The 13,033-nt window shown below is 36.1% G+C and overlaps 2 protein-coding genes across 4 annotated transcripts; one reads left to right on the forward strand and one right to left on the reverse strand.

Moving 5' to 3' along the window:
- Positions 1–2,971: 2,971 nt before the first annotated feature.
- On the reverse strand, positions 2,972–9,046 carry LOC100802481 (neutral ceramidase 1). 3 transcript variants are annotated; one of them, XM_006586121.4, is made up of 11 exons: positions 8,925–9,006; positions 8,752–8,824; positions 7,944–8,353; positions 7,590–7,798; positions 6,633–6,977; positions 5,552–5,816; positions 5,188–5,455; positions 4,961–5,086; positions 4,440–4,503; positions 4,138–4,304; positions 2,972–3,796 (listed from the first exon to the last, which is right to left on the reverse strand). In XM_006586121.4, the coding sequence occupies exons 3-11, from the start codon at positions 8,285–8,287 to the stop codon at positions 3,248–3,250; spliced, it is 2,337 nt and encodes a 778-aa protein (XP_006586184.1). In that variant the 5' UTR covers positions 8,288–8,353; positions 8,752–8,824; positions 8,925–9,006; the 3' UTR covers positions 2,972–3,247. The 3 variants fall into 3 exon arrangements, with proteins under 3 accessions (XP_006586184.1, XP_006586183.1, XP_003530830.1); XM_006586120.4 differs by having other exon boundaries at positions 8,752–9,046; XM_003530782.5 differs by lacking the exons at positions 8,752–8,824; positions 8,925–9,006 and adding an exon at positions 8,553–8,727.
- Positions 9,047–9,663: 617 nt separating this feature from the next.
- On the forward strand, positions 9,664–12,909 carry LOC100787131 (ruvB-like 2). Its single transcript, XM_014779459.3, has 2 exons — positions 9,664–10,630; positions 11,981–12,909. Exons 1-2 carry the CDS (start codon positions 9,882–9,884, stop codon positions 12,627–12,629), a joined length of 1,398 nt encoding a protein of 465 aa, XP_014634945.1. The 5' UTR covers positions 9,664–9,881; the 3' UTR covers positions 12,630–12,909.
- Positions 12,910–13,033: the final 124 nt, after the last annotated feature.

Here is a 13,033-nt window from a genome sequence, read left to right on the forward strand (position 1 = left end):
ACATTGAAGATGTTATAATGTTGCTTTGATATAATTTTGAAAATTATTCGAGTCGATGTGTATGTAGTAGGTTATGTTTTATAAATATTGTTATGATTGTATAACATGATATATCAGTATAATTGAAGTATGCCATTAATTGTGACTTGTGAGTTATGAATTATGCAATCACACATTTGTAAGATCCTTTAAAGACGACGAGTTAATGCGCGATGAGTTGTGATGAGTTCTACGGTGAGAACCCAACGAGTTTAATAATAATTTTGGAAAATAATTGAGATTTTGAAAACAATTGAGTAGTTGTGTGCATTGCATAGTTCATAGGTAGAGTCTATATATTAAAATATTTTTCTGGGTTGGACCTAAATCAAGAGGGAATGGCCCTTACGAACTCCTCGGAGTCTAAGCCTTAGGGGTAAATACACTCAGTTTGAATGCTCTTTTAAGCGCCTGTGTTGATCCCATGTGATTGGAACATTCTCGCAAAACAAAGTAACCCTGACTGGTCTCCCTATGATTTCACTTAGTGAGACTGATCTAACTTACCCATTGTAAGGCATGTCCTGTCATGTACTCCTAGGCGCCCGATGAGGTTTTCACTCAAAAATGATACCACATTGCATGTAGGCTTGAGTCTAACATATTGGTTGCATAACGCTTGCGTTTGACTTTCATGGAGTTAACAATTGCAATTTGATGTTATTTGTTGGAGTGTGTGAACTTGAATGAGTGTGAATAATGTGTGATTTTGTGAAGTGATGTTATTTATATAAATTCAACTCTAAGTATTATATGTTTCACATGCTCTAATGTTTTATTATATACGAATGTGATAAGTCACTCTTCTGATATGTGTTTGTGTTTGGACGGATTGCCTTTTAAGTGAGCCACATATAATGAGTTTTATGCTGGAGATAATTATGTTATGTTTTCTGTTTTAGCTTTTATTTTATATTTATTCAGAATGGACAACCTTAGTTTGAGTTGGGATAATTTTATCTTTTATTCAAACAGTTTTTAGTATAATTTCATTAAGTGAATGTGAACTTTTTATTTTTTTTAAATTGATTTAACATCTTGTATGGCTTATTATGAAAAATGTAGAAAGTATAATTTTTCATGAATGTAACTCACTCTTATAAGTTTGACTCATTCTAGGTACTAAAAGAACACCAACGATTAGCTTTACACCCGTTGAAGTGTCAACTACGATTTCTCCCTTTCCTTTGACATCAAGTACTCTTCATTACCTTATCATCAATTTGGAGAGTACTCTAGCTAATGTCAGTTCAATCACCCATCAAGAATGAACATTGAAAGCTTCTGAATTTCAAATCTCATCAGGACCCCACTGAAAGAGAATCCCATCCAATCATTTCCCTTCCACGACGCGCATATGTATGACTAACATGATCGAATGGACTTTTTGATTAGTGTGGTAATGACTAACTCTTTTAATATATATTTTTCTTTTGCAATGAATTTTGAATATCGTATTATCAATTTTTAGATTCCAGTTGATGAAATGATAATTTAAACTGTGGTATTATTAGTTTTGAAACTTCCCTTAAAAGATTCAATCCATGCATCTTCTGAAATCCTAGTGGAGATTCAATAATAGTTACTGAGAATGCTAAAAAAAACTTGATCTTAAATACACAAGGAAGAAGGAACACAGTAATTTGATTGGTGCAAATATATATCACTTAGTAACAAAGACCAGTTCTCTTGAAATATTGATATTTAATCGTGAGGCACGTATTGGATCGGTGCTAGTGGAATTCTTGACTTCTGGTCAAACAGGCTTGTTTTGTTTGTATAATGCTTACAATAAGCGACTATCAATGGAATTAGTGTGGGGTATACATTGTGATGTGAGGATGGGTAGCTATTATACAGTCATGGAAAATTGTCGGCTTGTGTAAATTTCTATGATTACTTGGCATGGTACCTTAGGTACCTTTTAATGCAATACAATTTTATTTGGCTAATAAAAAAAATGTGAGGGGCATATTCATATTATATATATATATATAAGTCTATGTATTTTTGACAAAATTAGTTAGAATGATTTTTTTTATAAGAGTTAGAATGATGCTACATCTGTAATGAAGTATAAACAAAAAAAAATGTATGGGTGATGGAATAAAGTATAAAAGTAAATTTAAACTAATTCTCATATTTCATAATATTATCTTTAGAATGTTATTCATTTAATTAAAATTTTATTTCCAACAAACATTATATTCTTTTTGTCTTATGCAAATTGGAGAGTGTATTTTAGGAAATAATTTAATTTTTTTATTGAGACAATCAACATTATGTTAACTAATTTTATTAAAGGAAGAGAGTTAATTTTTTTATATGTTAACTAATTTCACTTGAAAGCTCAAGTTATTGTAAATCTCCTAATATTTTATTTAATTCTTATAGATAAAAAACATAAAAAAATGAGTTATAGATAATTTACAGTAAAAATGAGTTATAGATAATTTACAGTAAAAATAATTTCATTACATTTTGTCCTAAAATTTTGAAAATTTCTCTTTGAAGTCCTTTACTTAATTCCGTTGATTTTTCAATTAAAAGTTTGCAACGGTAGTTGTTCTAACATCAAGGCAGTAGTATGTAATGCGCCATTAGAAGAATAGAAAAAACCATATTACAGTTCTATTATTCCTTAACAAGTACATACAATTAAACTCGTATATTACCTATATTGTAGGTGGAACCTGATTCCGGGAACAAACATTAACGGGTACATTGTCTGTAATAGGTGGAGATAATTTACATTTAATAGAAAATATTAACTGAGTTAAAAGAGAACTTAAAAGGGAAATTTTGAAAATTCAAGAGGCCAAATACAATAAAATTATTTAGAGAGAACTAAAACCAATATCAATCAATATTGATAATATTATTTTTGGAGAACTAAAATCAATATCAATCAATATTTGGAGGATCAAAATCATATTTAACCTTAAATATATTTTAAAATGTAGAAACATTACAGTTTTCCAATTATGAACAATTGAAACTAGTAGCAACATTTTTTAAAGAGTAAGTTTAGCCATATCTAGACTAAATTAACTACTGTGGTTTATTGTTCTTAAAACTAATACCAAAAGGGAAGGAAAAAAACAAATATTAGGGAATCATTCTTAGATATTGAAAGGATTCTACTAAAGTTCAGCACAAGAAATCACAAATATAGTAACGGCAGCAACCTGCAACAACATGCCTCCCTTTAGGCTACTACAAACGCAGTGGATGAACCTGTAAAGTGATGAATTGATCCAAATAAGCCCTTTGCAGCACCAAAGTGACTTAATCTGTACACACCAGGAGTCACACCCTGCGGTATCATCCATTCCAAGGTTCCTTTACTCCTAGAACTGAGTTTGGAAGGCCTTGACCACTTATAGCGCAGACAGAAATCATCATCATCATAAGCAGGAATCCAAGCATCCTTTTCTTGGAGAAATTCCACCAGTGCAAAGGTGCCTTCAGTCATCAGGTCATTACGAGGGCACGCGGACCAGAACGAAGCTGTCACCATGTCACCACTCTTGAAGGTGGAGTTCCGTGGTACATCGGCACAAACATCCCCGAAATTCACACCAAGGGGGGTTGCATCCAGCACAACAGGTGGAAGTAAGCTTATTTGCTTCTCCAGGAGATCAGGAGGTAGAGGACCAGGTTCTACAGGTTCACCATAGATTAGAGCCTCTGCAAGTTTCTTAAACTCCTGAATGTATGCACTGAGTGTGTGTGGGCCATATAGCGTAGAAGCACCCTAAAAACAAGGAAAAAGTCAGAAAGCTATATGGAATCGATACAGAAAAAATGATATTGTTACTGTAATATTCTCCATATGCAGGTGCATGTTGGCACATATGCACACAAGTGTGCATGATGATTGGTCTATCTATGATAGAAGCATGAACAAATTTTCAAACATGCCAGAAAAGTTTCTGACTGTCTGTTTCTATCACTCTTGTCAATAAAAAGTGATATGATTTGATTAAGAATTTGGATCACTAAAAAAAAAATTTCGCCAATGTTGCATTTGTTCTCGCTATGGCAATCTAAGAGATGTGAAATGTTTGCTGCGATTTCATGTCGCTAACAACTGACCTCATATCTTTGCACCTGGTACTCTTCATATGTAGTGATGTACTGTGAATAAGTATTAGTTAACCCTGCTATAACAATGTGAATGTCATCAAATTCAAAATCTTCTTCACTAGTTAGCACCATCTTCACTGCATCACGAAGACGCCTCCCAGCCATTGTTGTGAATTCTGTCAGAATGAAAACAATTACAAACAATTATAACAGTTTCTGTCATAATTGAAACAACAGTTGAGGATGTGAAGGTAGAGATTCCAGCAATAACATATTACAGCCAAATTAGAGAGCAGGAGACAAGATGGTACCTCCTGGTACACTAAGAATGATAAGCTGCCCAATTCGGAGGATCTGAATTGGAAGTATTGAAGGCTGCAAAACTAACATGAATAAGAAAGGTTTATACCAGTAATGGTTATCTTTTTATTAGCACACAATACTAGATCTGCATCCCGGAAGTGATACAGTAAAACTTTTCTATAGAACTTCTGTTAACAAAGGACATGATTGGGAAATAAATGCCACCCTTGCAGCTGTAATTAAGGCAGACCCCAAAGAGATTGCAATTAAGGCAGACTCGGGGTGATTGCAATCAAAGCAGCTTTCCAACACTCCCCCTCAAGCCCAAGGCAATCAACTTGGGAGTGATTGCAACTAAGGTGGCTTTCCAAAAGAAGTCTATCCCAAAATAAAAGATAAGACCAAGATGTGACAGTGGTATATCTGTAGAGAGCTAAAGAGAGTCCCTATTCGATCAACATAAAAACGATAATTGAACTGAACGAAGGGACTACAAAATCATTATATTCAGGATGTGCGAGTAACCTACAGCCCAATCATATGGTTTCTTCATTTCACCAGTATCTAGCAAAATGGGCTTCGGGTGCTGACAATCTATTTGTTCCCTGCTTGGAGTCTTAAGCATGTCACGGACCAGCTTCCAGAAAGGATTGCCCTGATGTGTATGAGAACAAATAATAAGCATACACCATGACTAATATTTAAGACTACAAGTCTAGGATAATGGGAAAGCATAAGGTATAAAACAATGATTACCTTATCATCCCCTTGCTGAAAATCAAAAGCTCCTGGTCCATCTGTTGTTCCAGCCGCAAATGCAAACCCCATTGCAGCAGGGCATGTCTTTACAACCTCTGAATATCCTTGATCAGAAATAGTTACCTCAAGTTGGGAAAAATCTATATATGCATGTCGAAAATCAACATCCCCTTCAATCTCTTCATCTGCAGCATTGAAAAGATCCACTGCTTTTCTAAATTGTCTTTCTCCTATAATGCGGGTACTTTCAAATTCATCTGGGTAGCTGCCACACAAGTTATGGGATGCAATTTAGTAATTCTAAAGGCTTAGATGGCATTTCCATACACTTATGACAACAAGAGTATCAATGAATAATTACCCAGGTCCTCGGCTATAGCATAATTCATTCTTCCCTCCACATGTACTATGATTGAAGTCACAAGGTAATCCAGTGTCTATGCAAAATGCTCCAAGCACATTCGGACTAACATCTCCACAGTTTGATTGACAAAATGCAGATACAAATCGACGCTTGCCAACCTTCCTATGAGCACTTCTCACACGTTTAGCAACACTTGAAGTTTTAGTTACTGGTCTACCAGGAGGAGACTGGAAGGAGGTAGCCAGTTCCAGTAATTCACGGTCTGCACCAATGAATTTTAAATGAGCATATAATTCATTTTCTATTTTCAGATATATCCCTACTACTGACCTAGTTACATAACATCAATTATACAAAGTAAGGCATCATTCATCCAATAGATTGCTCAGTCAGCCATAGGACTTTCAAGCTGAAAAGACTTGTAACATTAATGCAAAGGATCTACCTTAAATTTGCATAACAATATGATGTGATACCCCATATTACCAAAGCACAACAAGAATTAGCAGGTAAAAACATGTAGACATACTAAATGTAGCCAAGAATTAGATGAATGTAAGTGTCAAGACTACAATATTGCAATTACTTTATTTGAGCTATAATTCAAGACATACAGACAAATGCTTGTCACTTGTCAGTATATGCATATGATCAAGCATTAACTACTTGTTACTTCCCAACTACCAGATACAATCTGAATAAAAGCCTTGATCAGTCAAGCAAACAGAAATGAAAAAGACTTGGTTGCTTACATAGTAAAATATTCTTTGGTTCTTCAACCAAAGTATGAAACAGTCAAACAGATGTAATATCTAAAAAGTCATATGTCATATCATTCATGACTGGTTCATCTACAAAACCATTTGAGGACACAATTTGTACTGAATCACCATCAACATCAAGGGTTTCAAAAAGTGATAGTATTCCAAATGATGAATTCACCTGGCATGTAGAAATACAAATATTCATGCTATTTAATTGGGATACTTATCTTGTTTCTTAAATCTGTGTTGGAAAAGAAGCTAGTAATTTCGTCAATGGATGCATTGCATCCAAAAACAAAGCATAAGTAACATACGATTATCATGATGGCTAGGAATTATATTTGACATTCTTCTGGGCAAGGCATCATCTTCAAATACTACAGAATCTGTTCTTCCATAATCTTTTTGCTCAAACCAGTCTTCCATAAATCGTGCAGCCGCACCTTTATTATCCCCACTAATTAATGAGTTTGTACGACTCATTGAAGTTCCATGAGTAGGGAACCAATTGAAGCTTCCAACAGGTCCCCATTCATCGTCAACAAATTTTAAAAGAGTCATATCTGTATCAACATTATACTTATATTTTCTTCTCTCTCCAGCAGGATTATTGAGATAAGCACTGGGACTGCGACTTACACCAGCATCTAAGAGTTCTCCTGCATGTTAAAGATAACCTTCCAATGAGTCATAAGTTATTACCATCCAATTTCACCTAAAGGGAAGGAAAAGATCATAATTTTATCCCGTGAAAAACAAAACCAGTACAGCAATAGAGATCTAGTATCGAACTTGAACCAATAACTACACTAGAGAAAAAATAAATGAACTTTTTATGGTGCTACTTCATACCTGCTGTGGTTTTTATTTTTTCCTCTTTCTTAGCACATATATTTCCAAGTTTGATATTTCATCAACCAAGCCAGTGCCAGACATACATGGCACTGAGTAGCAATAAACACTAACTAAAGTTCGTACATAAGAATTCAAATTGAAAGTTATGAAGAGGTCTTGAAAGAATAACTTGACAGTATAACAGTAGCACTGTTCCTTTGGTCTTCGAACTTTAAAAAATACTACACAAAATGTAATACTAAAATTGATTCCTGTAATTCTAAATCTTTTCTGACATGATTCAACAGTATGCAAAACTACCATCTGTAAAATAAATTGACATGAAAGTTATGGATGTTGGATTGCATGCTTGTATTGTACCTGTGTATAAGAGCCTAGGGAGGAAAGAAGAAAAGTATGCAATTTTTTTCCCTTACCCTTATTGACAAATATTGATCCTGGGCGGAGATTTTCATGGGCCTGGATAATGCATTTCTCAATGCCATCGACAATGACATCAAAGGACTGGTGCACAAATCCAAGAGAAGTTACAATGTACACAACATATTGGAGATAACCCCCAGGACCAGCATGAGTGTGAATTCCACTAATGGCTACATTCTCTTCAGTATATAGATCACCATATCTGCCAAACAGAATGCAAGTATGACTTCAAGCACACAGCTATTGAGATCAAAATATTTTACTACCAGCAGAAACCAAAGTAAAATTTCTCAAGATACCACAATTTCTTTATCACAGTAACTCTTGAGACTAGTCACTATTAGTACCTTGCTTTCAGCCTCTCAATTACTTTGATCTTCACAATCTGTGAAGCCATGCAAGCATCAAGGTTCACAAACACTACCCGGTTACCATTTGGCTCTGCAACAATGAAAGCACGAGCCCGCAGCCTGAAGTGAATTCCGGACGCAATCTGTCCTGTGTTAGCATACCCCATCATGTTAACATCAGCCGCAGGGCCAGTAATGTCATAGCTTCCGAGACCAACCAAGTAGTCAGAACCAGAACACACATCACTCTTCAGTAGCAGCAGGAGTAAGAAAAGGATCCAAACTCGCACATTTGCACATTCCCTCCAAACATTCAAATGATCAAAGGAAGGAAACTCCATCACACACTCAATTTCAAAGCAAAAAAGAGCCAATTTTGCCAAGCTTAGCAAGTTCTTCTCATTCCCCTTCACCAAAATACACCCACAAAAGAAGCTTTAATTTCAGTCATCTTAACAAAAAAACATGAATCACAATTGGAATTCCAGAACTAACTACGCTAGGTGCATGATCAGAACCCAATAGTCGATAACAGCTTCACAAATCACAATCAATCATAAAATAATAATATTTCAAAATTAATTAAAAAAAGGAAAAAAGACAAACCTTTCCTTACCACCCAGATAAAAAAGCAGCTAATTTTACATGAAGATAAACATGGGGTAGTAGTATAAGCTATATTCAGTTCACTCTTGAAACTATTGATTACATAGAGAGTGTCCCAGAAAGTGTGTGTGTAGAGAGAGAGAGTCTAATGGAGTAAAAGCAACGAAAAGGAATGGAAGGAAAAGTTGCAAGTAGTAACCTTGACTTGTAGGAAGCAACTGTAAGTGGCAACTGCCAACGACCTTGAGAAGACACGAATGGGTAATTTCCCTCTGAAATTTGAAGCTTCCCAATTTGACATTATTAGTAATCATCACCATTACCAATAAATAAACAAAATAAGCGAGTTACATAAACAAATAACACATTAACCTTCTTTGTCCTAAATGTGGAGATTTTACAATTTCAGCCTAGGATTCGCAGCATTCGAACATATAACAACACATCGTCCCTTTTGTCAAGTTTGGGCCTAGCTTTTATGAAATTGTTTAAAGGAACAAGGTTACTCGCATAGTGTTTTTTGCGATAAAACCAAATGCTATTCACCTAGTGTCTAGTGATTATAAAGTTAATCTGCGTGCCAATTTCTTTTTTAATTAAAAAATGGTTATGCACTTATGCTTGAGTTAAAGTGAAACTTATGCTTGAGTTAAAGTGAATTATGGATAATCTATACATGTAATAAAGCCTAAACTTTGCATTTGATTTTTACTTTTTTTTATACCTATTTACTCTTTTAAGTTATACTCTCAATGTCCCAAAATATAAGGCACTAATTCACTAATTCATACTAATTAAAAAATTAATTTTGGTAATAATATTAAATTTATCTGTAATTATAATATATTTGTTAAAATTATCCTTAAAGTTATTAAAACTAAATATATCACTTCTTTTTGTTAACTACTTTTCATCTAGATAATTAATGTATGAAAAAAGAGTAATAGTAATAGAATTTTAATTTTTAAAACCAAACTCTCTCATCCTTGTGACAGAGAAAGAATCAATTCATAACATTTATTATTTATGAGTTAAAATAAATAAGAGTATTTCAGTAAAAAAATAACAAATTAAAAAAAGTTAGAAAAAAATCTTACAAAAAAGAAAAAAACTTCAAAATAATATTTTAGAGACAGATGAAATATAAATTACAAATTATTTTTCAATGACAACACTTATTATAAAAAAAAAAAAAAAAAGGTTACGTTTATATATGTCCAACCAGTAACGTAACAGTAGCACAAGCACACTCCAAAGACCAAACCCTAAAAACCCTAAGCAAACTCCGAAACCCTCTTTCTCCCTCGCACCGTCTTCGTTGTTTCTACAATGGCGGAGCTGAAACTCTCTGAGAGCCGCGATCTGACCCGCATAGAGCGCGTGGGCGCGCACTCCCACATCCGCGGCCTTGGCCTGGACTCCTCCCTGGAGCCGCGCGCCGTCTCGGACGGCATGGTTGGGCAAACCGCCGCCCGCAAGGCCGCCGGCGTGATCCTCCAGATGATAAAAGACGGCAAAATCGCCGGCCGTGCAGTCCTCCTGGCCGGCCAGCCCGGCACCGGCAAGACCGCCATCGCCATGGGCATGGCCAAGTCCCTCGGCCTCGAAACCCCCTTCGCCATGATCGCCGCCAGCGAAATCTTCTCCCTTGAGATGTCGAAAACCGAAGCCCTCACCCAGGCCTTCCGCAAGGCCATCGGCGTCCGCATCAAGGAAGAAACCGAGGTCATCGAGGGCGAAGTCGTCGAGGTTCAAATCGACCGTCCCGCGGTGGCTGGCGCCGCCGCGAAGACCGGGAAGCTGACGCTGAAGTCGACCGAGATGGAGACGGTTTACGACCTCGGCGCGAAGATGATTGAAGCGCTGGGGAAGGAGAAGGTGAGCAGCGGCGATGTTATTGCGATTGATAAGGCGTCCGGGAAGATTACGAAGCTCGGACGATCGTTTTCGCGGTCGAGGGACTTTGACGCTATGGGGCCGCAGGTGAAGTTCGTGCAGTGTCCCGATGGGGAGTTGCAGAAGAGGAAGGAGGTCGTGCATTGCGTTACGCTTCATGAGATTGATGTTATTAATAGCAGGTTGCGAAAGCTTTCTTTTTTGTTTCTTTAGGTTTCTCAGAATTTCGTATTTTTCAGACTGTTCAGTTAACTTGGTATTATTAGTTATAGGGTTTGTGTAGATAAACTTCTCTATAAGTACTTATAAGAGAACAAAAATAGAAAATGAAATAAGCTTAGTTTATGTTTATTTATGCTAAAAATCAGATTTTGAAGAAGCCAATGTGAGAAAACATCTAAAAATAGCCTATGCATAAGTTAAGTTTATTGAGAAGCTTATTTTCTTTTTTCTTTTTTTTCCCCTATTAGAAGTACTTGTGGAGAAGTTTATCCAAATATTTAAATTGAGGTTATTGGTTTCATGACTTTCATCATTATCCTTGACATTGTTGGAAATTACGTGATGCTTAGAGCCCATAGATCTTGACATTGTGGCTGAAATTACAGCTGCAGTTTTTTAAAACCTTGATTATAGTTTGAGTATTTAGTTATAATCTAAGCAGTGGCTACTTCGTGGAGCTGGGGAATTCATAGAACTTGTTATTACACTATGTCTTTGGATAAACTTCTCCATAAGTACTTATAAAAGAAAATAAGAATGTGCAATGAATTAAACTTCTCTCATAAGCTAAAATCAAGTCATGCACGAAACTTTTATAGAAGTTCTGTCATTTAATTTGTTCAAAAGCTGAAGTGCTTAAATTGATTTTAGCTTATGGGAAGTTCAATTCATTTTACCTTCTTTTTTTTTTCCCTTGTGGACAAGTTTATCCAAACAGGGTCTTAGTTAATCTTAACACACATTTGTGTGCTTATAATCTTGAATTGGTGGGTAGGCCTATGCTAAAGCTGTTGTGTGTTTCTGATTCCCCATTCAGTATGCTATTAGAGTAGGATTTGAATTTCCCAAGAATAATATGGGGATTTGCATTGATGCTTCTGATGTGCATGGTGTGGAAATGGAGTTAGCACTTAGACTTGTCCATGGGGGCAATGATCAATTTTTTTGTGTGGGGATCATTATGGTCCTTGTTGCAGCATATTAGTGCACTGTTCTATTTATTCAGTTGATTGAGATTCTATCTTTGTTTAAATTGGCAGTGAAAGCTTTGATTCATGAGTGTTGTGTGCTTTGCAGTTAGTGATTTGATGGAATGCCATCACCCCCCCCCCCCCCCCCCAATTTTTAATACATTCTGAACAGATATGGAGCTTTTGATCAAGTTTTCCAACTTATCTGTATGGCATTATTAGCTGTTTACCTCCTTTGTTGTAGAAGGATATATACTCTTGTTAATTAGCCTTATAAATTGCCTTACAGGTTGCATTTTTAGTTCTTCCTATCATCTAATTCTGTTATGTTAATTTCAGAACACAGGGATTTCTGGCTCTTTTCACAGGGGATACGGGTGAAATTCGTGCTGAGGTCAGAGAGCAAATTGACACCAAAGTGGCAGAGTGGAGAGAAGAAGGAAAGGCAGAGATTGTGCCTGGTGTTCTTTTCATTGATGAGGTGCACATGCTTGACATAGAGTGCTTTTCTTTCCTTAATCGGGCTCTGGAGAATGAGATGGCTCCCATATTAGTTGTTGCTACCAACAGAGGCATCACAACTATCAGGGGAACAAATTACAAATCCCCACATGGGATTCCCATTGATCTGCTTGACCGACTTCTCATCATCTCTACCCAACCTTACACAGAGGATGAAATTCGCAAGATTCTGGATATCAGATGCCAAGAGGAAGACGTAGACATGAGTGAAGGTGCAAAGTGTTTGTTAACCAAAATAGGTGTAGAAACATCTTTGAGATATGCTATTCATCTAATCACAGCAGCTGCATTGGCATGCCAAAAGCGAAAGGGGAAGACAGTGGAGTTGGATGATATAAATCGGGTTTACAATCTGTTTTTGGATGTCAAAAGATCAACACAGTACCTAATGGAGTACCAAAGTCAGTACATGTTCAATGAAACAGGAGAAGCTGATGAAGATGAAACCAATGCCATGGTCTCTTAGATTTACAAACATCTGTTAGAGAGTTCGTAATTTCCTGGTTAGTCTTTCTATAAGTTGCAGCAATTTGTTCCATGATCTGGTTGGTCAATGCACTTCAATTGTGTTTGATATTGATCCCCAGGACTTTCCCGCGGTTGAACTGTGCACGACTGTGCAACTTATATACTATGAACATGGCAAGCTGTACCCAATTTATGCTATTACTGAGCATTTCCTCCCTCGTTTTTTTTTGTTGTATCATGGATGCACAATCATCAATAGAGAGTAGCTTTAACAGTAATTTATTAGACGTGGTTTACTATAGGCAGTCATATTATTGAGATGAAATTCTAATTTTGATTGAAAAGTAATATGCAAAATATTTAAAGAATTGCATCTAAATTATGGCCACTGCTTTTGATAGA

This window comes from Glycine max, chromosome 8 (genome assembly GCF_000004515.6).
Source record: "Glycine max cultivar Williams 82 chromosome 8, Glycine_max_v4.0, whole genome shotgun sequence".
In the NCBI taxonomy this organism is placed as follows: Eukaryota; Viridiplantae; Streptophyta; class Magnoliopsida; order Fabales; family Fabaceae; genus Glycine; species Glycine max.